Genomic DNA, 26058 nt, shown 5'->3' on the forward strand with positions numbered 1-26058 from the left:
TTATATCACAGAGTCTAAGGTTTCCAGCTCGCAGCCAAAAACCCGAGCTGCACAAACTCCTGAGCTGCACAAACTCCTGCTTCCCGAGCCCTTTGTTTGGACGTGGGAGCTCTGCTCCAGTCCCAGGGAATTTCGTGGTGCTCACAAAGGCTGAGCTGGGTGCTGCTGGCTCCGGAGGAATGTGGCATCCCCCTGCCTTCCACTCCTCAGGGCAGCAAGGCCAGGGCAAGCACTGGCCCAGCAGCCCTTGGAATTGGGAGAATTCCATCCCCAGGCCGTGTTTAGCTCTGGAGAGGCACCAAGAGCTGTCTGGAGAATGCAGCCAGGCACAGAGAGGGACAGAGGGTCATCCAACAAGCTCTCCTCTGCCTGAACTCTGTCCTTCTGCCCTCCAGAGTGATGGACACAGCGAGGATGGGGGAGGAAGGCTTCGGGGTCACTGAGGACAGTGGGGCTGGGGATTGGGGCAAGAGGAGTCTGGAATGTTTTTAGCTGAATTCAGACAAGAGGAGTCAATTCTTTTTAGCTGGATTTGGGCAAGAGGAGTCTGAAATGTTTTTAGCTGGGGCTGGACTTGCCATGGGAGGTATTTTTCAGTGCTGTGGGTGACCAGGAACGCTGATCCACTCGTGCCATCCCTCATCCCCACAGGCTCTGCTCCAGGAGGGCATCACCCATCCTGGAAGGGACAGAAGAGGTCCCCAGGTGCAGGTTCCTGCTGAGGGGGCACTGCACTGCCCCAGCTTTGCACAGGTGATGCTGCACGGGCACTTGGGAGCTGTGGTGGTGACTGGGCACAAACTGGGACCTGAGCTGGTTACAGGGTGAGCTGAGCATGAGGAGGAGGGAAAGGGATGGCTGTGAACACAGGAACGAGCTCCAGGCTGTCCTCCTGCCCTCCAACTCCCACACCCCTCAGGAATTCCCGTGCCTGCAAGGTTTGCTTTTGAGCCACTTTGTGTCAGAGGAACAGCCAAAAGGCCAAATCTTCATCACAGAATCCCAGAATGGTTTGGGTTGGGATGGACCTTAAAATTCATCTCATTCCACCCCCTGCCATGGGCAGGGACACCTCCCACTGTCCCAGGGTGCGCCAAGCTCTGTCCACCCCAGCCTTGGACACTTCCAGGGATCCAGGGGCAGCTTTCCTGGGGAGCCCCCTGAGCCCAGGAAGTGCCTGGAGGGACCCAGGCACAACATTCCTTGATGTGGACACTACATTCCTTGGACAAACTCAGTGCCAGGATTTGGGATGGAGTTGGTGTTGGGCTCCCAGAAACTTTTGGTGTTGCCCAGACCTTTGAGGCAGGGGGAATGTCGCTGTGAGGGTGGAGAGGAGGGACCCTGCAAGTATTTGGTGGGTTTGGTGATGACCCCATGGGGATCTGCTCCTCCTGGCTGTCACTGCCTCACAGGACAGATGAGAAGGCGAGGAAGAGGATGGACCCAGATGAGGGGGATGGACCCAAATGAGGGGGATGGATCCAGATGAGAGGGATGGACCCACATGGGGAGGGATGGACCCACATGGGGAGGGATGGACCCAGATGAGGAGGATGGATCCAGATGAGGGGGATGGACACAGATGAGAGGGATGGACCCAGATGAGGAGGATGGATCCAGATGAGGGGGATGGACCCAGATGGCCCCGCTGTCACATGGCTCTGGCCCCAGGCCGTGGCTGTGCCTTTGTCAAGTGTGGTATGAGCTGACTGTGCAAACCCTCCTTGCTCTGCAGCTGACCTGTGTGAATCACACACAGGATATCCAGTCCAGCTCCCCCACAAACCACAGAGCTCTCTCAGGACCTCTCACCACCCCCTCCACCAGCCCTGTGTCACGTCCAGCGCCTGCCCCTCAGAGCTCAGTCCTTGGGTTCAGCAATGGGACAATTTTCAGACTCCTGTGACATCCAGGCCTTGCTGCTGCAAGGTGCCAGGCAGGCGTGGAGCCTCTGCAGAGGCTGGACTGAGAACATCCCTTTTGCAGCGGGATGGATTTAGGGCAGGACTCGCTCTGCCCCCAGGCAGGGGTGACCTCCTTCCCCCCATCCCACAGAGCCTTTCCAGCTGGCTCTGGCCACGGGAACCTCACAGTGCCTCGCTTGTGTTTGAAAAGGTGGAGCAGAGCCAAGAGCAGCAGAGCCCGGGGCAGGAGGAAATCCCGCGGCACCGGGACTGCTCACACTGCCCCATTGAGCTCCGTGCTGGGCAGGGACAGGGACAGGGACAGCCCCGGCAGGGAGGACAGTCCCCAGGAGAGGTTCTCCCCACCCACAGCCGGCACAGGAGCTGTTCCAGGGGTCCCTCCATGGAGGAGCCTCAGGATGTCTCACAGGGACAGAATTCCCTGCTCCCCACCCTGGCAGAGCAGCGCTGCTGTCCCTGGGGCACAGAGGGAGCTGGACAAGCGCTGTCACATCCAAAGGACACCGCTGGTGGCAGGGCAGGGCTCTGTCTGCACCCAGAGCTGTGCTGGATTTTTGGGATCATGTTTGAGGCACGTCAGGCACATTTCTGTGCCTCAGTTGCTTGCTGGTGGAGTTCAGCTGATGTGGACACCACGTTCCTTGGAGAAACTCAGTGCCAGGATTTGGGATGGAGTTGGTGTTGGGCTCCCAGAAACTTTTGGTGTTGCCCAGACCTTTGAGGCAGGGGGAATGTCGCTGTGAGGGTGGAGAGGAGGGACCCTGCAAGTACCTGGTGGGTTTGGTGATGACCCCATGGGGATCTGCTCCTCCTGGCTGTCACTGCCTGGGCTCACAGCTGAGACTGAGTCAGGCAAAGAATAAAAAACTAAAGCAAATCAGGGAGCAAACCCGAGATGATCTCACTGAAATGGCCAATCTGAGGTGTACAAGGGGCTGGGATGCCCCATCCAGGCTCCAGAGAAGGGGTTTGGCTCTGCTGGTGGCCTCTGCTTCATCAGCCTTCAGATTTTAACATTTGGCATGTTTCCCAAAGCCTCTGGGTATTTACCTCTCTCTGCAGCTCCGAGTTCCCAGCTGCTGGGGATGGTCCTGAGCTGCTTGGGAAGGTTTTCTGGGGAGGCCAAGCTCAGAGCTGAGTGCTGCTGTGTTTGAACGGGTTTTTGGGATCCCACAGGGATCCCACTGCGACCGAGTGGGTGGAATAGGAAACAACTCATTCAGAACTCAGCAAGGCAAGGCTGTGATTTCCAGAGGACTTTAGTGAACACAGATGTCCCAAGGCATCCACCACCATCTGGCTGGGTTTCCTCTGCTCTGTGGCTTCCTGTAGTTCAGTGTTTGTGCAGGATTCCTCCACAGCTTTTGTCAGTAACCAGAAATTCGGGGTTAATCGGCAACAGCCTCACCATGAGGAGCCACCAGGTTCTCTGTGCACCTCTGTTATTGCCTCCCCTCTTGCTGTAGCTGAGACAGAGACAGTACAAAGCAACACACTCCATTTTCAGAAGGCTTCAAGCTTGTTTTTAATCTAGCATGCATGCTTTTTATACATTCTTACAAAGCTCATATGTTTACACTTTATTCATTGGTGACAAGAGACAAACAAAGTGCTTGTTGGAATAGTTGCAGATTTCTCTTATTTATCCTTCTTTCTTTCTTGGTTTCTCTGTCAATGACGTTGTTAGAAAATTCTTTCAGGGGTAAACTTGGATCCTCTGATCAAACTTCTCTCTGGCTCCCAGAAGTGGCTGTAAAACCTCTTCCACACCCTCTGTTCCCTCCTGCAGCACGGGGTGATCGTGGCAGATGAGGAGGAATATTTCATCGAGCCCCTGAGCCCTGGAGCCAACGTCAGCATGGGGGGAGAGGGCAAGGGCAGCCCCCACGTGGTGTACAAGCGCTCGTCCCTGCAGTACCCTCACATGGATGCAGCCTGTGGAGTGCTGGGTAGGTGCTCCCACCCCTCCTCCTCAAATCCAGCCCAAAACACGATGGGAAAATCCTGGCAGAACAGGCTCACTCTGCTCCATGTGGCAAAGAACGAAATTTATCTCCTGAATTTGAGATATTCTTGGGTTTACTTTTACCCATTTCTGGTGGCCTGGGCTTTGGGAAGTTCCCGTCCTCTCCTCCTCGCAGCAGGGCTTGAAAATTTGTAAATAGAGCATGGAATAGAAGAGGAAAAAAACCACCTCTTGTTTTTCTTCAGAAGAATCCTCCCAGATTTGGCCAATTTGCAGAGGATTGGGAAATCGCGGCTCACGTGTGCTCAGCACAGCCTTGGCTTTGGGGTTTGTGTCCATGTTGGGATAACTCTGCTGCTGATGGGGACCAGGTGGAAAAGGCCCTTGGAGGGGGGGATGCAGCATCTGGCCCATCACAGGGGGCTCTGGGAGATGTTTAGGGACAATGGTGACAGCACATCAACATTTCTGCACCTACAGGGCTTTGACCTCCAAGAGGACCCACAAATAGCAGCCCTGGCCTCTCCCCATGAGACATCCTGGTCCTTGCCCTTCCCACCAGTCTGTCCCAGAGTCTGGCTGGGATCCCAGTGAACAGGCAGAGTTTCACCATCTACCCAAAATGTTACAGGCCCAGAGGATGCCCCTCCCTCAGTCCAGAGAGGTTCTGTTCTGTAGGGCTGAGGGGAGATGCTATCCCTGCACAAGGGCTTTTCCTGGATCAGTTTGTGGGAACAGAGCAGAGCTAGCCCTGACTGCTCCTGTTTGGGTGTCACTTCAGGATGTGTCCATCCACTGCCCCAGCAGTGACACTTGGCCAGATGAGGAGTCACTGCTGCAAGGCACTGTCACCTTCTCTGAGTGTCCCCAGAGCCACCAGCACCTCTGGAGCCACCCTGTCCCTGTGCTTCCCCTGCCCATCCTGGCTCCCGAGGTCTGCTGGATGCAGACTCCCCTCCTGCTGACTCTTTGCCACATTCCCCAGCTTCCAGAAATAATTTAGCCCTCTCCTAATTGCTTCTTGGAAAGCAGAGATGTGCAGGGGGAGCCAAAGTTTAGAACAACCACAGCACAATGGCTCCAGCGAGGCCACCCCATCCCCTCACCCCACTGGCTGGACGTGTCCTGCCCTGCCCAGCACTCCTGGGCCCTGAACAGCCCCAGGAGCTCCCATGGATCGCTGCAGGAGCTGGAGCTGGGAGGTTTTGGGGCTGCCTGAGGTCTGTCCATGTTCCCAGCCTCACTGGATGTGATGAACCTCAGAGCAGGGGAAAGGATCCAGCTGGATCTGCTGGCAGGGCTGGATCTGGCTGCTAGCCAGGTGACTGGCTCCCAGTCACCTCCCCTGTCCTCTGGTCTCCAGGAGGGCAGTTTGGAGCTGATGGCTCTGCTGGGAACATCCCCAGGCTCAGTTCAGCAGCACTTGAAGCAAGGTCCCACAAAGCTGCTGCTGCTGCAGAGACTGCAGCCCTTCCTGTGGTGGAAAAGCCAAGTCCTAAATCCAGGTCCTTTCCTGGGAAAAGGAAAGAGGAATTTCCAGGAAAAGGAAAGAGGAAAGGGTCTGCAAGGGCTTCATTTCCAGGTTATGGCTGTGCAGTCTCTGAGCCCACCCTGGGCCAGAGGTGAGGGCAGGGCTGTGCAGCCTGGAGGGGTTTGGGGCTGCAGTGGGCTGGGCACGGATCTGCTGGGCAGGAGGGGACAGGAGGGCAGGGGAGATGCTAGCAGGGCTGGCAGGAGCCTGGGGACAGCCCTGGACTGCCTTTGGGACATTTCTGGGTCCACCCAGAAATCACAGAATCACAGAATGAACGAGGTTGGAAAAGACCTTTAGGATCATCCAGTCCAGCCTGTGATCCAGCACCTCCCCATCAGCTAAACCCTGGCACTGAGTGCCACCTCCAGGCTTTTTTAAACCCCTCCAGGATCGGTGACTCCACCACCCTCCTGGGCAGACAACTCCATTGCCCAACAACTCTTTGAGTGCAGAATTCTTTTCTGACATCCTGCCTAAACTTCCCCTGGTCCATCTTTAGAGCTCCTCCGTGGCCTCAAACCCTCCCCATGCCCCTGCGAGCCCGAGGCCATCACAACTGAAATGGATGGGCAGGAGATCTTTCTCCTTTTTAATGCCTTTATTAAAGAGATTCAGCTCAGGTGGGGAGAAACCGAGGGGTCGTGCCCACGCCGCTGTCTGCTCCCAGGAGTGGCATGGAGGAGGAGGAGGAGGGTGATGCAGCTCTGTCCGCTGGTCTGCAGGCAGAGCTGGGGACTGCGTCCTCACCAACCATCCCTTTCCCTCCTCAGACGAGAAGCCCTGGAAGGGGAGGCACTGGTGGCTCAGGACACTGAAACCTTCCCCCCTGAAGCCACCGGGCAACCACAGCCAGCGGGGCCAGCTGCCCCTGAAGAGGTCGGTGAGCACCGAGCGCTACGTGGAGACGCTGGTGGTGGCTGACAAGATGATGGTGGGCTACCACGGCCGCAGGGACATCGAGCAGTACATCCTGGCCATCATGAATATTGTAAGTGTTATAGCCACACCAGGAGCCTCGCGGGCTGGGGGACAGCTCCTGCTCATGGCCCTGTCAGGAAAATCGATCCACAAATGTCAGAGGTTTGTGTCCAAAAAGGAGACAGAGGAGTCCTTTTGCTTTATTCGAATAAAGGGAGAGGCCATGAGGCATTCCCCTGGCGTCTCTCAAATTTTTGGAGGATGCAGCATCCTTTCTATCCCAATTTCCCTTCTCTCTTTCCCCATTGGCTGGGGTACTTGAGAGGTACAGACTTCCTGGAACACCTGATACCAAAGATTCCCCGCTAATGTATAACCCTCCTTTTTAATTTTTAGTTCTTATGGAATTTACGTTTTTTCATCCATTGTTTCTTTCATCTTTCAATATCCAATTTAATTTATCAGCAAACCTACAGTTTGTTTGTAGAGGTAAATATCTTTTTCTATTCATCCATCAGTGGAATCCCTCCCATTGTTTCTTTTATCTCTCAGTGCTGGCTTTATCTACCAGCAGCCCCACAGCTTGTTTGTAAAGACAAATCTGCTATTCCTCTCAACCCCAAAAGTCCGTGTTGGGAAAAGCATGAAGTGGGATGGGGAAATGGGATCGGTTCTAGGCTGGCAGTGGCTTCTCCCCAGGCTCAGAGCAAGGTTTTGGGGTCAAAACTCCTGCCAGGCTGCTGCTGCTGAGGGGTGGGACCCCGGAGCCTGCAGAGGTAAACTCTGGCCTGTCTGAACCCGGGCCGGGAGAACAAAAGCCTTCCTTTGAACAGCATCTCTCAGCTCAAATTAGCATTGCAAATGCGGCCAGGCAAGCTGAGAAACACATGGGAAAGCAGAAGGACAGGCAGCTCTCACGCTTGGGGGCTGAGCAGAGAGAGGGGCTCCGAAATCCCCCTGAGCTGTGGTTCTGGTTTGGGGCACTGCTGGCGGCAGGGTACCAGGCTGGATGCATTAACAGCCTGAATTGGCCGTGCTGGATCCTCCTGTGAGGTGAGCTGGGCTTGGAAATTATCCATCATCCCTCTGAAAGCCCCTCTGTGACGGCTCTTTGTCCCGTCCTCCGCAGGATCGCTTTTCATGCTTTGCATTTCTAAAGCCCGACGACAGACTTTCAAACAATCCCGGTTTCATCTGTTCCGAAACATTCCTGGGGGATGCTGTGGCCTTCTCGATCCCCGAGGGATGCTGTGTCCTCTCCTCAGCAAAGCTCCATCCCTGGGGCTGCACAAAATGCCAGCAGTGGGGGCTGCCCACCTGGGCTGCGGGATTTTGGCTTCACTGCTCTGGGACATCGGACCCTGACTGTGGTTTAGGGGATTCTGCTACTCAAGTGGTGGTGTGGGGTCCCATTCCCATCCTTGCTTCCCAAAAATGCTGGGTTCAGACCCCCCACTGCTGTGCCCAGCCCTCCCCAACTCACCTGGCCTCAGAGCTCATTTTTAAGACTCCTCTTTTCTTGTTTCTTGGAGGTCAGGTTGCCAAACTTTTCCAGGACTCGAGTCTGGGCAATATTGTCAATATCCTGGTCACCCGGCTGATCCTGCTCACCGAGGATCAGGTAAGCTGGGCTTTGCTGAGCCTGTCCTGTGTCTGCATTTCCCTTCAGGAGATGTGTGTCCCCCCGGATGTCACTCCCAGGAATTCCCAATGACCCCTGAGGACTGGGCTGAGCAGACCTCTGGGAATCTGAATTTTCCATGATAAGGTGACTTTAGGGAGGTTTAAGCAGCTTTAGTTCTCCTAAAGTGATGTTGGAACCCTGGCTGCTGAGAATTTCAGCCTTTCTCTGCTGCCAGGCACTGACCCCCAGGAGAACACTGCATCTGACCTGAGGTGGAGAAGGCTTCCAAAATGGAATGATAGAACTGGGATTGTGGTGTGGAGTTTGAATAGAAGTGTGTGATATCACAGGGGGGAAAACTTAGAGTTGAAGGGTTTAGAATATACTAATATATATAAAGCAAGATGGAGGTTTTAAGGTGAAGGCTGGTCCTACTTCTTCACCTCCTTCTCCTCCTCCTTCTCGTCCTTCTTCTCCTCCTCCTCCTTCTTATTCTCCTTCACCTTCTTCTCCATGGGTTTGGGTGGTTTTGAGTAATTGGATAAAAAAGTCCACATTGCGGGCACGGGTGGTTGGTTATTGGGTTAAAAGTGAAAATAATTCAGGTGTCATTTCTTAATTGGACAGTTTATCCTCAAAAGGCCTTGTAGAGAGAGAGATGGGGCTCCATTTTCAGTTTGTTAGAGTGAAGTAGAACTCAGGGTTTGTGAGACTGTGACATAGATAAGAACTGATAAACATCTGAGTCCCAACAAGAAATACCATCCTGTGCTTTAATCCCGACCCTGGCAAAAAGAAGTTAAGACTCAATAAAGTCCCACTTTTCTTGCTTTCCCATGGTCTCCATGAGGAATTGGGGCTGTCTGCAGTGGTGTCAGTGCTCTGCTGGCATGGAATGGGCAGTGCCTTCCCACCAGAGCTTTCCTGGGAACACACTCTGCCATTGCTTCCATTCCAGCCCACGCTGGAGATCAACCACCATGCTGGGAAGTCCCTGGACAGCTTCTGCAAATGGCAGAAATCCATAGTGAACAGGAACGGCAACGGGAACGCCATCCCGGAGAACGGCATCGCCAACCACGACACCGCCGTGCTGATCACCAGGTGAGCTCTGTCCCCCAGGGGTGGCAGCTGTCCTGGGCTCCAAGCTCATCCAAGACTTCCTGAGCCTCCATGGGTACAGATTATTGCAGTTCACATTGTTATCACCCTCCAGTTCAGCTTATCAATCTCCACTCCAGTTTGTCGTCACCCTCCGGTCTTCACTTGGTCTTTGCTGGGATGGATGATGGTCGGTCAGAAGGAGGACATACAGAGGATGACAGGGACAGTGGAAGGAATGGCGGAGCAGCTGGAAGGCCACAGGATGCTGGAGGCATGGAGGCACAGGGATTGCTGAGCTCCCCAAGTGCTGCTGGCTGTCCAGGATTGTCCCTCCAGTCCCCACAAATCCCTGCTTGGACACACAAAACACCCTGGGAGAGGTCAAAGGCAAATCCAACACAATTTTGTGCCTTCCCCCCCTCTCCTTCAGAGAGGAAGAATGTCAGGAAATGAAAGTGCTGGTGAGGGGAGCCTCCAGGTGGGAGCTGCTTCCTTTTTCCATGTGCTGCTCTCCTGCCCCAGCTCCAGCACGAGCCTGGAACACCCCACGGCTGAGAACCCACAGAGGAGCAACAAAGGGGCCCCTCAGCCCCAGATTTTCCCCCTCCCGAGGGGGCTGCAGCTTTTTCCTGCCCTCCCTCCACACGTGTGGGATGCAAACGCCGGCTCCGAGCTCTCCGTCCTCCCTCCAGATGTTCGAGCCAGCCCGGAGCCGCTGGCTGAGCCTGGACAGCGCCCGGCGCATCCGGCCCCGGCCCCAGTAAATTCCCGGTGTCCCGATAAGATCTTGCTGAGCTCGGGGCTTTTTTTTTTCTCCTGCAGGGACGTGTCAAAGCAGAGCCTCCGAAGGCTTTAAAGGCATTCGCTCAAAACAAAGCAACAAATGTTTTGCACTCGCTCGATTTCCTGCCGAGAGGTGGGGAGAGGTTTGGGCACTTCCAGGGGCCAAAGGGACAGGAGCCATCCCCGGGAATGCGTCGCACTTAACCCTTCGTGTGCTGCCACTTCTCATCGCCCACCCTCAGTGGGGGAAGTGGTGCCGGGGGGTCCTGCCCGGTGTCCCCAAACCCACTCTGGGGTCACAATCCTCAAGCCTCACCCCATGAGTGTCCCCAAACCCACTCTGGGGTCACAGTCCTCGGTCCTCCCCACCCCATGGGTGTCCCCAGACCTGCTCTGGGGTCACAATCCTGGGTGCAACCCCAACCTGGCTCCAGGGTGGCCCAGCCCAGCCAGCCCAGCCCAGCCCAGCTGCCCCCTGGTCCCCCAGCTGACCCCACCGTCCCCAGCTCTCAGCCCCTTTCAGCCCAGATTTGCGAACTCCAAATGTTGATCTTTGCCAGGAAATGAGAGTATTCCCTCTCTAACGCAAACTGGTCTCATTTGGAGCTGCCACCTCTTCCCATTTTGAGGATGCTGCATTTCCATCTGGAGGAGGTTTTTGCTCTCCTTGTTTTACCTTTCCTGGTACAAACAGTGGATTCCTTCATGCAATGGCTGAAAGTCGAGCGAGGCCAGGAACAGAGGGAAGAGTTACCTTGAATCAACCCAGATTGGATTTGTTTGGAAAATTCTCAGTAAAGAACTGAACTAGAAAAAAAAAATGTAGATATAAAAAAACCACTTGAGCCTTTTCATGAAACCACAGTGGGATTTGAAATGGAACATGTTTTCAAACTGAAATGTTTTCTTTATTTGTATTTTGTTTTTAATCAGAATTTCATATGGCAGTGTAAGGCCAGGCTGGACGGGGCTTGGAACACCCTGGGGTAGTGGAAGGTGTCCCTGCCATGGCAGGGGGTGGAATGGGATGATTTTTAAAGTCCTTTCCAACTCAAGCCATGCTGGGATTCTGTGTTTTTCTGTTTGATTGATGCAATTTCCTGTAAGACACTGAGCTGACAGAGCAGAGGTTGGCCCTGTCCTCTCCCCCCTGTGCCCAATGCCTCCCAGGAGTGCTGGGGAGCAGAGCTGGACCCACCCAAACCCAAAGAGTTCCAGGTCTGGAATAACCTTGGCATAACCTTGGACAAGGAATAACCTTGTCCCTGCTGATGGACAAGGAATGCTTTATGGAATCATTAAGGGTGGAAAAGGCCTCCAAGGTCATCAAGTCCAACCTTTGACCAAATCCCCTTGCCCACAAAACCACATCCTGAAGTGCCACATCTGCTCATGTTTTTAACACCTCCAGGAGTGGCGACTGCACCACTGCCCTGGGCAGCCCGTTCCAATGCCTGATAATCCTTTCCATGAAGAAATTTTCCCTAAAATCTGATCTAAATCTCCCCTGGCACAGCTTGATGCTGTTTTCTCTCCTGTCCCTGTTCCCTGGGAGCAGAGCTCAACCCCCCTGGCTGTCCCCTCCTGTCAGGAGTTGTGCAGAGCCACAGGATCCCCCCTGAGCCTCCTTTTCTCCAGGCTGAGCCCCTTTCCCAGCTCCCTCAGCCCCTCCTGGTGCTCCAGGCCCTTCCCCAGCTCCGTTCCCTTCCCTGCTCCTGCTCTACCACCATATTTCATCAAAACCAAACCTCTGACCTGGCTCAGCTCTGTCATTAAAACCCTCACTGAATCTCAGCCTGGGCAGAGTGAGTGTTGTCCTACCTGTCACCACTGGTATTTCCATCCCAGAATATTTCATGGGCTGATTTGGAGTGGTTTGGATGTGAACACATGGGCAAAATGACAACCCCCAAAATCAGAAGTGTCCTTAACGCTGCTATCTCTCCTTCCCAGGTACGACATTTGCATCTACAAGAACAAGCCCTGTGGCACCCTGGGTGAGTAAAATTCTGACACTCCCTCAGCAGCCCCCAGCTGTACACAGAACTTTGGGAGTGTGAGGAGGATGGGTTGTGCCACCCCTTTGCAGCTGTGCCACCCCTCCTTTCCAGCTGTGCCACCCCCTTTCCAGCTGTGCCATCCCCATCCCAGCTGTTCCATTCTCTTTCCCACCTGTTCCATTCCCCTTTTCCACCTGTGCCATTCCTTCTCCACCTGTGCCACCCGCTTTCCCAACTGTTCCATTCCCTTTCCCAGCTGTGTTATCCCCTTTCCAGCTGTGCCATCCTTTTCCAGCTGTGCCATCCCTTCCCAATAAAGGTGCAGCTCCTGCCCCAGCACCAGACCAGTGCTTTCCAGCCTCCTGTCCCTTCTGTGAACACTAAACCAGCAGCCTTGAGCTTGACTGAGCCCTGGAACTCCTCTGCTCCATCCCTGGAACAGCTCCAACTCCAGCCTGCTGATTAAGAGCCACTCACATTTTTAGGGCTTGTCCGTGGCCTGCTGGAGTTCCTGGCTGAGCAGGGAGAAATCTGACATTTTTGTGATGACTGCAAAGGGAGTTTTTATTGTCACAGCCAGACCCTGCAGCCCTGTCTGGCTGCAGCTCCTCCTTTGTCTCCTGGTCTGGACTGGGCAGGCAGGGAGGGATTTCTGCTGTGCATCACCATGGAGAGAGCTGGGGGATCTCTGACCTGAGGCTGGGTGTGCTGGGATGGCTCAAATCATTCCCCTGGCAGAGCCAGACCCTCCCCTGGCCTGGGGCAGGGGTACAGTTTGTGCAGAGGGAATTTGCTGTCACAATTCGGGGGAATTCCAGCATCACCCAGTCCTCCAAATGAGCCATGCTGGATTCCTGGTGGGTTCCAGGCAGAACCAAGGTTGGATCCTGGATAGCTCAGCTCTCCCTGGCCAGGTTTGGATGCCCCAGAGCTGGTGCAGCCCATCTGAGATTCCCTCACCAGGGGTGTGCCAAGGACTGCTCTCCTTTGCACCATTTGGACATGAAATTCAGAGGATTTTTGGCATTTCTGAGCCTGTCACTGTTAATTTACCATCAGTGCTGAGTGACCATGTCCTGTAAGAGCCACAAGTTCATCCCAAAGCCCAGTGCAATGGTGAGAAGGAACTGCTTAGAGTAGAAACAGATGATCCCCCAGCCGGGGAATAATGTGCATTGACTCCAATGATTTCAGAAAGCTGAACAATTGCTTTATTAAGATATACTACATTACACTAATACTATACTAAATTACATACTCAAGAGATACTGTACTAAAGAATACTAAAGAAAAACCCGTGACTGTCACCAGACAGTGACAACACATGTGGATCCAACTGGTCAAGGAGTCAAAACAACCATCACCAGAGTCCAATTAACAAATTGCTTTGGGTGAACAATCTCCATAACACATTCCACACGTGCCAAACAACAGGAGCAGCAAAGAGAGACAAGAATTGTTTTCTCCTCTGAGCTTCCCACTGCCTTCCCCAGGAAAAATCCGTGGGAAATCCTTGGGAAAGTTGTGCCTGCTGCTCTCTGTGAACACCGCTGCTCTGCGTTACAGAGCATGGAGCACATCAGGCAGCCCCCAAAGACCCCCAGGTCCCCTCAGCCACCCTGTGGTGGCCCTGTGTGACAGCTCTGTCCCCTCCCCAGGCCTGGCCCCCGTGGGGGGGATGTGTGAGCGGGAGAGGAGCTGCAGCATCAACGAGGACATCGGGCTGGCCACGGCCTTCACCATCGCCCACGAGATCGGCCACACGTGAGTGCAGCACCCCTGCAGCTCCTGCTGCTCTGTCCCTGCCTCCAGGGGCTTGTTGCAGACACATATAATATATAATATAATAGATAATATTGGCTTTTTGCAAATATTTAAATGGATTTCATATGTGTGGTGTTAAAGTAACTTTGTTGTAAAGATACAGTTTTTATTTCTGTTGTTAATTAAGCTTAGTGAAATAGCTGATGTAGGTGTGCTTGTGTTAAAATGCCTGCTTGGATGGATAACATCCAATAAAAATATAATGAAGACACCTGCTACAGATCTGCCAACTATCAGCACTGTCTGAAGGCAGTGTGGACCAAAAACTGGAGGTGATAAAAAAGGCCTAAAACCACAGCCAAGGAATGTACGTGCTCTAAAAAGGTGGATCCAAGGAGGAGCCATGCTAAAACAGCTCTTGGAACATGTAAACTCGTTTGTGGAAAGTTTACAATGCATAAGGGTCTATGAATAAGCAAAGGGCTGATGTAAGGGAAAAGGTATTTAAGGGGTATCCCCAAAGATAAAGGGGTGCTCTTGGCTGAATGCAAGTAATAACCTTTGCTCTATGGTCCTTGTCTCCTGTTGTCCTTTATTAAACTTCTTAAATTTTCACAGAAGAATGAAGGTGTTTTTCACAGGTTGAAAACCCTTCCTTCATTCAACTCCTTAAATTTTCACAGCAGAGTGAAGGTGTTTTTCACAGGCTGAAAACCCTTCCTGTGGACCATCCAGGTGTGTCCAACCCCAGCTGGATGATGAATTTTCCCAATAACTAGGGCTTAGGGAAAAAAATCTGCAATCTTTATTTCCTTATTGAGAAACATCTGTTTCATAAAGGAAGCTAAGTTTGTCATTAGATTATCAGTCATAAGATGCATTAATAATCTAACACAAGGAATTTAAACAATTGAAAAAATTCACTTTCTTTAATTAAAACAGTTTGAACATACTTTAGAGCTGCTGTTAAATTGTACAAAAGATTCGTTTGAGTAACTTTTTTAACAAATGAAGGAGGAAGTCATTTTCCCCAAGCCTGTGTGCTGTGGTGCTCTCCAGGTTTGGCATGAACCACGACGGGGTCGGCAACAGCTGCGGCTCGCGGGGGCAGGAGACGGCCAAGCTGATGGCTGCTCACATCACCATGAAGACCAACCCCTTCGTGTGGTCCACCTGCAGCAGGGATTACATCACCAGCTTCCTGGAGTAAGGAATCCACCCCTCCCTGCCCTTCCTGCAGCCTCCCCCAGTCTCTTGTGAGGAGGGGGTGAAGCCAAAGCACAGCCCCAAACCCCCCAGAACCTTCTGTCTTGTCTCCCAGAGTCACATTCTTTCCTTCCTTTAGACTTCCCCATGTTTCTCCTGCCTGTTGAACATCTATAACCCATTCATGCTGTGGCTGGGAGACCTTTATTTATTTATTATATTATTTATTATATTAATTATATTATTTATTATATATTATATATATATATTAGATATTATTTTTATTTATTTATTTATTATTCCCATGTCCAAAAACTTCACAAATAGATCAGTCCCCCCTGGAGGCGTTTGGCTGGTTCTGAAATCCAGAAATTGCAGAGAAGGTTTGGTGTGCTGGGGACAGGACGAGGTCTGTGTGGTGCAGGTGATTTCTCCACGCAGTGAGGAGGAGTTTTCAGTGTGAATGAGCAAAGCAGGGCAAAGATTTTGGTTTTCTTTTTCTGACAAAGCACTTCTAGGATTCAGGAGAAGGGACAGTACAAGGGGGATGGATGCAAACTAAAAGAGAACAGTTTATATTGGATATTAGGAGGAATTTCTTTGTTGTGAGGGCAGGGAGGCCCTGGCACAGGTGCCCAGAGCAGCTGTGGCTGCCCCTGGATCCCTGGCAGTGCCCAAGGCCAGGCTGGATGGGGCTTGGAGCATCCTGGGACAGTGGAAGGTGTCCCTGCCCATGGAATGAGATGAGTTTTAAAGTCCCTCACAAATTATTCCATGATTTAGGCTCCCAGAGTTTGGAGGCTGTCACCATGCCTGAATCAAACGCCTGTGCAGATTTCAGGCAGCCCCCTGGGTTTCCATCCCAAAGCAATCCTTCAGGATCCATTTTGGTGAGGTTTTTTGGTAGGACAATGGCACTTCCTAAAGGAAGAACCGGGCAGGGCTTGAGGGATGACTGGAAGCAGCACAAGTGTGGGGTCAGCCTGGAGGGAAGCCCCCAGGGAGAGCGAACAGCAGAGCTCAGCTTCTGGAGCACAGCAAGAGGAGCAGCCACGGCTCCTCCCCGAGGGGCTCCCTCTGTCCTGCAAGGCCCAGCCAAACCTCGTGGCTCAGCAGCACATCCCACATCTGGCAGCTGTGGCTTGGCCTCAGCCAGGCCTGTCCCCCACGCCGGTGCCCGCTGGCCGTGCAGGCAGCAAGGCACGTGGCACAGCCCCGTCCTCTGCCGACCCCGAGCTCCTGGCAGGGCTGCAGGAGGATGGAGAGTTCATCCCTGCTCCTCGTGGTCTGTTCTGGCCGCCCCCAGCTCCAGGAGCCTCCGGTGGAACGTGGTGTGAGCAGGACTTGGGACTGGGGGTGATGACAGCAGCTTTGATTTAGGGGGAGCTCAGGGAACAGCGAGGAAAGGGGAGGGAAAGGTGTTTCTGGACAAATTTGGATGTTCCTACAAAGCTCTGGCAAGCAGGAGGTCAGGCTTGGAGAGGGAGGCTAGGGCTTCACAGCTGGGCAGGGGAGCAGCCTCTCTGCCCACTCAGTGCCCACCTGAGGCTGTTGGGCACCTGCCTGGGCACAGCTGTCTGCACTCTGCCATGGGGACAACCAGGGGCTGGCAACAGCCTGCAGAGCAGCTGGAGCTGTGCCAGGGCTTGGCATGGAGCTCAGGGAAAGGTTCTTGCCCCCGAGGGTGCTGGCACTGCCCAGGCTGCCCAGGGAATGGTCCCGGCCCCAAGGCTGCCAGAGCTGCAGGAGCGTTTAGACAGCGCTGCCAGGGGTGCTCAGGGTGGGCTTGTTGGGGTGGCTGGGCAGGGACAGGGGCTGGGCTGAGCATCCCTGAGGGTCCCTTCCATCTCAGGATATCCCAGGTTTCTATGAACCCTCAGAGCAACACTTCCAGAGTAACCTTGGAACCAGGATGTGCTTCCCAGCCTGGGAAGGATTTCAGAGCCCTTTCCCTCACCCAGAGCAGACCCAGATTTATCCCCTCAAGCCGCCAAGCTCAGCCCAGCACAGCCTGGAGCAGCAGCTGCTGATCCCCCACCTCTCTCTCTCTCCCCTCATCCTTTCTCAGCTCTGGTTGTCCCTCTGTGCTTTCAGCTCGGGGATGGGACTGTGCCTGAACAACGCTCCTCCCAAGCAGGATTTCATCTACCCCACGGTGGCCCCGGGCCAGGCCTACGACGCCGACGAGCAGTGCCGCTTCCAGTACGGAGTCAAATCCCGCCAGTGTAAATACGGGGTAGAGAGCCTTCCTGCTTTACTATCGGTTCCCAGGGCTGGAGGAGGGGGCGTGGGGCAAGGAAGGGTCCGTGGGGCTGTCCCTGCTGTCCACGTCTGTCACTGTCACCGTTGGAAATGAAGGGATGGGGCTATTTTCAAGCTAGGAATGATTTATTGCTCAGATGAGCATCAGTCTCAGAGGCCATGAGATTTTAGAGCAGCAGGCTCAAAGTAGTCACAAGTTTCTCCATTACAAGACAATACATAACTTTCTAAACCAATAGAGAGTTGCCACAGAACTTACTTTGCTTTTCTAACCCATCACCTTTACTTCTGCTGCCCTGTGGATACTTTTGTCCAATGGCTTCTGTCTCACTTGCACACAAATGCTTCTATCATAACTTCTAAACTCAGCTACTCTATACAGCCACCCCCTTACAAACCCTCACCACCTTATCAATACAGTTTCTTACATTATAAACCTTTCACCACCTTATCAATGCAATTTCCTACACTATAAACCCTTCACCACTTTATCAATACAATTTCTCACTTAAAGCATATTCTTACTTACAACTATAGGAACATGATTTTATGATTTTTGTGCTTAATATCTGTGTATTATATTTTTATATCAATGCAAACTTCTTCCAAGGCTGCAGATCAAGCCCTCCTGTGTCTGTGGAAGTTTCTGTTTTTCTGATTCCCACACACATCACTGTGCTGCTCCAAGCCAGGGGAACTGCTGAGCTCCTGGTGAGCTCCATGCTGTGCTTCCCTGGGAGAGCACACAGGAGAGGGGGTCCTGTCCATAAATGTTGGTCCCAGCACACTTTTTGTCACATTAATCCCATGGCAAGAGATTTCTTCCCTCTTCTTTGGCTGCTGCTGGTCCCCCTCATCCAGGCTCCCCTCTCTTTGTACAAGGACATAATTTCAATAATCCTCACCAGAGGTCATTGTGGTGCTCTTATGAACTCAGGAAGAGAAAAGTCTTTGTCCCAGGTGAGGTGAGGGATGTGCTGGAGGTTGCTGCCCACCTAACCCCCCTGCCACCATCTCACTGCCATCCCCTGGTCTTTGAGCCCAGGAAAACTCTGAAAAGGGAACAGGAAATGAGGAAATGAGATTTTAGGGGTTGCTTTGCAGTTCAGAGGTGCTGACGTCCAGCCTGGGGCATTGAGTGCCACAGGAGCTGGGAAGGGCTTGGACTTCCTGATTTCACTTTTGGGTGGGTCCTGCGAAGGCCAAGGGAAGATTTTTGTTTGTTGGAGCTCTGAGAGGTCAGAATGGCCTGAAGCTCAGGATCTGTGGCTCAGGAACCCTCCTGGAGAGAGGTCTGGAGTTCAGTGCCACCCACTGCACCGAGCAGACACCGAGAGGTGCCCAGTTCTGAAGGGCTGGCTCAGGATCTGGCATTATTCTGATTATTCAAAAAACAGCTCTAAACATTCCAGAGGACTCTTCCATTTGGGATTCTTTGGAGGTGGCCAGCACCTCGGTGGTCACACTGTGAGCAGGGACATGACCAGCTGTGCTGTGGATGCCCACAGGGAGCCCCAGATTCCTGCAGAATCTGGATCCACCTGGCTTTGGGATGCTCAGGAGCCAGGAATGGGCTCAGCCTCCACTGCACAGATGAAAAACTGGGAGCATCCCTCAGCCCTGGGAAGAGGGGTGAGCACAAGGACAGTGGGATTAGCCTAAAATTCAAGCTTGGCTAAGACAGACCTTAAAACTGCAGAAAAATATGCTTAGCAAGATAGCAGAAGGTTTAAAGCTTAATAATAGAATATTGTGTATTGTTAATAGAAAGAAGACAAGCAAGCATTGTGTGCTTTTATTGATTGGTTAGAACAATTTTGTCTGTAGGCTTTAGCAATGTGCTATTGGCTAGAAAGGTGTTTAAAATGCTCTGTAACCAAGAAATCTTTGTTAACAAATAAATCTTTGTCACAGAAATCAACACAACCCCTGAGAAACCATTTTCCACCTGTTTGGTTGGTGTACCAGTGGATGTTTGGCCAATACCGAAAGATAGTCAAGAAGCTGTATCAGGCACATTTATGGGATCATCTCCAAATAATCTTTGGATTCCAGTGCTTGCCTGGGAACTGTGAGTTCCTCACCTTCCCAAGGCATCTTCTGAACCTCAAAAATTAGAGATCCATGGCTCTGTGTACATGACCTATTGTGTATCATTTCATTATACAAGGAAAGATTGATCTTTAGTTAAGGATTGTCTTGGTTTGACGAGACAGGTGTCTGCTAAGGAAGGCAGGAGCCTGCCTTGAAATTGAAAATGTAAACTCACTCCCTCCGAATTCTTATAATTTTGAAATTAGAGGGTTCTCAGGCAAAGACATGGGAGCAGGAATAACAGTTCTTTACTAGGAAAATTAAAAATACAAATGCAGTAGTACAAAAAGGAAACAAACTACTGCCAGAGTCAGAATAGACCTGACCCCCTGTGTGTCAGGGTGGTGGCACAGCCCCATCCCACGGTGGCTCAGCCCTCCTGCAGTGCCAGCTGTGGTTCTGCTGGAGCAGGGATCCTGCACAAGGCTGGAGTTTTCCTCTGAAGCTCCAGGGCTGCTGGAGATGGGCCTGCTCTTCCTCTGGGAATGCAGGGCAGGAGAAAGCTGCTCCTCTGGGAATGCAGTGGGCAAAGGCTGCTGTGCTGTTCCAGGCTCAGATTGTATCCAGGTAGGAATGCTTGGCTCCTGCCCTGGGCGAAGCATCTCCCCATGGGATGATGGAATTTGATCAGCCCTGCAGGGACACTCAGTGGCCATGGACAGCAGAGATCTCCTGGAGGGAGGATTGGCTGTGGGAGAGATCAAGAAAACTGCCCCGTGAACAGCAGAGAACTGCCCCAGCTCTGACAGACGGGAACAGAATACACACGTGTCTTTCAACCCAGAACAAGGACGTTGCTCCCTTTCACAGTACATTTAAAAAATCAGACTTTATGGTGCAATTATACTTCTTTAATTCAGTCTGCATTTCATATTTCCTTTCAATTACCTTTCAATTACCTCCTTTCAATACCTTGGCTGCTGCTGGCTGTACATGAGCTGTTCCCATCTTCCAATTGTCTCAACCATGTCATGAGGCTGATGCCACAATAAAACTCCAGAAAGTTTTATTTATTTATTTTATCCCAGCAGTCCCATCCTGTTTGTGGAAAACCCCAGCACAGACAAGGACAGTGGCATTAGCTCAGGTGTCACCAAGGTGACACCAAGGAGGGCTGGCATGGGCTGGCTGGAGTCAGCTCTGCCACCTGAGCCCAGGGAACATCACAGCCAGAAGGGTTTAAGGGTTTTTTTGAGCTTTAAATGTTAAAGTTTTAGGAGATTTGATGTTACAGTCCTCTCTTAATAGGTTAAAAAGCGGAGTAAGTTCATTATTTGCAATTTTTAAAATAGGTGTGATTTAATTGATTTCTCTTAAAAGCTGTTGTAAGTCTTATAAGTTGTTGATATTGGTTTGAAGTTGTATTTTCTGTGGTTTTATTGTTCGGTTGGATTAGGGGTTTTATTGACTTAGAGATGGGGCTAACTGAGAGGCATTTTAAAAATTTTATTCTATTTTTAGTCTCGTGTGAAGGGTGAGATAATATAGATTATTTATATATATTTACATTACATATAAATTATATCAAAATTAATAGTATCTAAATTATATTTATTATGTTATAATATATACTATATTATGTTATATTATACTCTATTATAATATAGTATAGATAATATTATGTTATATTGTAATATATAATATCTATTTTATTAAACTAAATAATATATATAATATAATATATATGATATATATAATTTAATATAGTGTTATAATTTATGCTGTTACTATCAGAAGCTAAATATTTCTTTATTACAATGCATTATAAGCATTTCTTGGCTTATCAGTTTTTGCTACACTATACTGTAAATGCTTTAAAGCTAATTATTTAAAATTACTCTTTGTGGGTCTTACTACAACGTATTTTTTATAGTTCTATTTTTCTGAAGTATCTAGTCTTTTCTGTGAGCTCATCTTTTGAAACTTGTTTCTAGTTTAATATTTTTCCCCATAACGTTTGCTTAGGTGCTTGGGCTTAGTTTGCTTAGGCTGAGCCCAGAGGAGGGGTCAGCTCTCAGTGGCCTTGGGGGCTGCAGCTGGCAGGGTTTGATCTCACGCTGTGCCCACCATGCTGGAGACACTCAGTGTCCCCGTGTCCCACCCAGCTGGTGCCTCCCTGGCACAAGCAAATCCTAATCTGGGTGTTGTTTTTTGTCTCTCCCCTCCTCCGTGCCCCCCCGAACCTCCCTGTCTGCAGGAAGTCTGCAGCGAGCTGTGGTGCCTGAGCAAAAGCAACCGCTGCATCACCAACAGCATCCCGGCAGCCGAGGGCACCATCTGCCAAACCAACACCATCGACAAGGGGGTAAGGCAGCCCTGGGCACGGCAGGGAGCTGGCTGGGAGGGGCTGGATCCCTTTTCCACCAAAAAACGGGATTATTGTTCATGCAGAGGTCGTGGGGTTGATTTAGGAGCACCCAGCAGCGTGCCCAGCCCTGACCCCGGCGCCCTGGAGCGAGGCTGGGATGGGCCAAGGAGCCCAGAAATTATCCCAAAGTCCTGCTCAGAGCTCGGTGTGCAGTGCTGGAATGTGGAAAGTGGAATGTGGACTGTGGAATACAGAATGTGGAAAGTGGAATACGGAATGCGGAGTACGGAATGTGATGTATGGAATGTGGAAAGTGGAATGTGGAATATATGGAATATGGAAAATGGAATGTGGAATGCGAAAAGTGGAATGTGGAACATAGAATGGGGAATATGGAATGTGGAAAGTGGAATATGGAATGTGATATATAGAATATGGAATATAGAAAGTGAAATATGGAATATGGAAAGTGGAAAGTGGAATATGGAATGTGGATTATGGAATATGGAGTGTGGAATGCGGAATGTGGAAGGTGGAATATGGAATATGAAATCCTTGCTCCAGCAAAGTCCTCCTTGGTGTCACCTCTGAGGTGCAGCAAGGTGACCTCAAGCAGGTGTGGCAGCCCAGGCTCTGCTGCCCATCTCAGGACAGTTCCTGTCACTGGCACTGTGAACCTGCTTAACATTTCCTGGATAATCTCAGTCAGGGCACACTGCTCCTGAAATGCAGCAAGTTTCCCTGGATTGTTTCAGGAGGAATAGGATGTCATGGAATGCCATGTCCTTCAATGAGCACCTTGTCCTCAGGTCTGCTGGGATCTCTTGGGATCTCCTGGCTGGCTTGAGAAAAGGGAATTTTTTTTTTCCCCCAGTTTTCCCAGATTTTTTCTTTCAGAAGAATTTGGGAAAAACTGGCTACGATGAAACCTTGGCTTTTTACACTCAGCTGGGAGGGGAGGGCAGGATTTTCCCTGACCATGAATTTTGCCTTGATTGCTTCACTCCCTGCTCCTCCTACACCCTGGATTTATTGAAGCTATTCCCAGGCTGTGGGAATATTGTGGAGTATCTCCTCCACATGGGATCCCCCTTTGGAGAGGCGCTGGTGCTCCCAGGGATCGTGAGCTGGGATTCCTGGGAAGCCACTGTGCGTTTTTCCCAGCTGCCCATGCACAGTTGGCTCGGGAGGAGCAGGGAGAGGCAGTGCCAGCAGCTCCAGGGTGGGTTCCCAGCCCTTGGAAGGAGCACACAGAGCTTTCTTCCTTCCTGGGATTATCTCAGCCCCCGGGGCTCCGTGTCCGGCACCGCGCCCGGAGAGCGGCGGCGGCTCTGGCACCGTCCCACCCTCCCATCGCTGGGGACTCCAGGGGGTGTGGGACACATGCCAGGCCTGAGGAAAATGTTTCATAGGCAATTTTCCATGAGCATCTGTCTCCCAGTAGGACGGGGACAGGCGGATTCTTTAAGGATCCTCAGCAGAGCAATGACACAACAACGTTGATATTACAATTTAAACTTTATTTGAACTCGAGCTCTTTGCTGATCAGGACATTTTGGACACACGAACCACAACCTGAGCTCCCAGTACAAACAAAACTCGCTCTGTCCTGGCAGTGGTTGTGGCAATGTCCCTCAGGGATCCTGGCCCTGCCCAGCAGCAGCAGCTCCAATCCCATTTCTCCTGGATCTCTGCCGAGGGCTTTTATAAGATGTGAGATGGGGACCCAGGACCTCTTTAGAGGAGAATCCCAGACTGGTTTGGGCTGGGAGGGACCTTAAACCTCATCCATGGACAGGGACATCTTCCATAGTCCAGTCTGCCCCAAGCCCTGTCCAACCTGGCCTTGGACACTTCCAGGCATCCAGGGGCAGCCACAGCTGCTCTGGGGTAACAATCTCTGGAAAACCCCTTGCCAGTGCCAGCCTGTCCCCCAGGATGGTGCCACGGGGACTGGGGACACTGGTCCCACTGACCCCAAGGAGAGGTGAGCACCCTTTGGCCTTGGAGAATTTGGCTCTGAGGCCGGTGCAGCTCCAAGCTCAGATTCCTGAGGACCAAAGCAGATCCCAGCCCTGCGCTGGCTCCGCGGAGGCTCCGGCCCGCGGTGTCCCAAGCTCCGTGTCCCCGCAGTGGTGCTACAAGAGGGAGTGTGTGCCCTTCGGGACGCGGCCGGAGGGCGTGGACGGAGCCTGGGGGTCGTGGTCATCGTGGGGCGAGTGCAGCCGGACGTGCGGCGGCGGCGTGTCCTCGTCCGTGCGCCACTGCGACAGCCCCAGGTACGTGCGGGTGGCCCTGTCACCGCGGCCCTGCCGTGTCCCCAGCCCTTCGTTCAGTGGGGAAGGCACGTCCAGGTGCCTGTGATGCCTTGGGAAGGCTGAGGAAAAATAGAAAAGCTAAATCTGAGACATCACCTGTGCACTCCACACTCAGCTCGTTTATCAGCCTCTGCCTTCCTTCCTCAGAGCCCTGGAAGTGCCTGAGGCTTGGCAAGGAGTGAAACAGCAGAGAGTGAGCTGTAAAGCTGGCACAGATGGCACTGCCCTGAGGAGACAGGAAACTTCCCAGTTGGAGAATTGGCTCACCCACCAATTTCTGCCACTTCCATCCATGCATTTTTGGTAGGGGGTGGGGGGAGGAAAGGGAGCGAGAGAAGGAAAAGCACCCTCAGGCCATTGTCAGTGGAGCAGGGACATCATCCTATTAAAGATCCTGACAATAATCCACTTCTCCATGCCACCCCAGCCCTCTGCATGTCCCTTCATGTCACCTGAGCATCAGTGACAGCTGCTCTTAGGTCTGTCTGCATAAAGCTGGGCCTGCTTCCATTTCAGTAATGCCTCCTGGAAGGTTTGGCAGGTTTTGAATGCCTTTGTCCAGCTCTGTGCTCTGTGCTGGTGTTGGGGCTGTACCACATCCCAAACCCTCTGTGCAAAGCCCTCTGTGCACTCGGGGGGAGATTTTAGGGGCCATGCCCAGTCAGGATCAGTCCTTGTGGTACAGCAGGGTTGGGAAAACCACTTGGGGCAACCACCCCGAGCTCCTCGGGGCAAAAACCTGCCCTGAACAGTCCTGGAGCTGTTCAGCATCTCCTTCCATCTTTGGCAGGCCCACCATCGGAGGGAAGTACTGCCTGGGAGAGAGGAAACGCTACCGCTCCTGCAACACTGACGTGAGTGGGGGCAGCGGGGCTGGGAGGGATGGAGGAGGGGGAAACTGCCCTGCCCGGGTTGGGATCAGCCCTGTCCAGGTTGGGATGAGCCCTCTCCAAATGGGATCAGCACTGTCTGGGTCAGATGAGCCCTCTCCAAATGGGATCAGCCCTGTCCAGGTTGGGTTGAACCCTCTCCAAATGGGATCAGTCCTGTCCAGGTTGGGATCAGCCCTCTCCAAATGGGATCAGCCCTGTCCAGGTTGGGTTGAGCCTTCTCCAGGTTGAATGAGCCCTGTGCAGCTGGGATGAGCCTTTTCCAACTGGGATAAGCCCTCCCCGGGTAGGATAAGCCCTCTCTAGGTGGGATCAGCCCTCTGTGGTTGGGATCAGCCCTCTCCACACAGGTGCGGGGTGCTCTGTGCAGCCGTGGGAGGAAGAGGAGAAGGAGGAAGGGTGGGGTGTGCCTGCAGCGATCCCGCAATGGGGAATTCCGGGCAGGACCAGGCAGGTGTGGGAGCCGGCTCCGGGGGCGGGGGGGCTGCACGGACCTGCAGGCTTCGGCATCCAGAGGGGCCCGAAGATAAGGAGGGAAAGGAGGGGAGATAGAGAATTCCAGCTCTGCTTCTCCCAGGCTGCACCTGCACAGCTGCTCAGGTGAGGCTGGGTCTGACTCTGGTCCCGGGGCTGAGGGTGAAACCTCAAAGATTTACAGAAAAAACTGTGCTGAGGAGAAGAAGCTTGGGATATGGGGAATTGCAGCTTTAACACCCACGGGCTGCCAGAGAGGGAAACAGACGGGTCCTGTTGCTTCCCTGGGTTTGGAGGGATTGCTCCCAGGGTCACAGATCAGGCAGAGCTCCTGGGGCCTCTCCTCGTGCTCTTGGTCTTCAAATCGTGCCCAGCTTGGCAGGAGGGACGGTCCTGCCTCCTTGTAGCAATGTCAGGGCTCGTGTCCCTGTTCCCAAGGGGCTGGTGGCAGTGCCCCATTATCAGGGCTGGTGTCCCTGTCCCCAAGGGGCTGGTGGCAGTGCCCCAGTGTCAGAGCTGATGTCCCTGTCCCCAAGGGCTGGTGGCAGTGTCCCACTGTCAGTGCTGGTGTCCCTGTCACTGAGGGGCTGGTGTTCCTGTCCCCAAGGGCTGGTGGCAGTGCCCCATTATCAGGGCTGGTGTCCCTGTCCCCAAGGGGTGGTGGCAGTGCCTCATTGTCAGGGCTGGTGTCCCTCTCCCTGAGGGGCTGGTGGCAGTGCCCCACTGTCAGGGCTGGTGTCCCTGTCACTGAGGGGCTGGTGTTCCTGTCCCCAAGGGGTGGTGGCAGTGTCCCACTGTCAGGGCTGGTGTCCCTGTCCCCAAGGGCTGGTGGCAGTGTCACACTGTCAGGGCTGGTGTCCCTGTCCCCAAGGGCTGGTGGCAGTG

The 26058-nt window shown here is 52.5% G+C and overlaps 1 protein-coding gene across 1 annotated transcript in view; it reads left to right on the forward strand.

Moving 5' to 3' along the window:
* The window catches only part of ADAMTS10 (ADAM metallopeptidase with thrombospondin type 1 motif 10), a 63074-nt gene that overhangs the window by 19328 nt on the left and 17688 nt on the right, over positions 1-26058 (forward strand). The window contains exons 4-14 of the mRNA XM_041480752.1: positions 3718-3877; positions 6199-6416; positions 7884-7967; positions 8929-9074; positions 11811-11854; positions 13516-13621; positions 14681-14827; positions 16922-17063; positions 21381-21488; positions 23625-23770; positions 24600-24667. Of these exons, the coding sequence (XP_041336686.1) occupies positions 3718-3877; positions 6199-6416; positions 7884-7967; positions 8929-9074; positions 11811-11854; positions 13516-13621; positions 14681-14827; positions 16922-17063; positions 21381-21488; positions 23625-23770; positions 24600-24667 (1369 nt within the window). The remainder of the gene's footprint in view (positions 1-3717; positions 3878-6198; positions 6417-7883; positions 7968-8928; positions 9075-11810; positions 11855-13515; positions 13622-14680; positions 14828-16921; positions 17064-21380; positions 21489-23624; positions 23771-24599; positions 24668-26058) is intronic.

This window comes from Pyrgilauda ruficollis, unplaced genomic scaffold (genome assembly GCF_017590135.1).
Source record: "Pyrgilauda ruficollis isolate IOZ18807 unplaced genomic scaffold, ASM1759013v1 scaffold115, whole genome shotgun sequence".
Classification (NCBI taxonomy): Eukaryota; Metazoa; Chordata; class Aves; order Passeriformes; family Passeridae; genus Pyrgilauda; species Pyrgilauda ruficollis.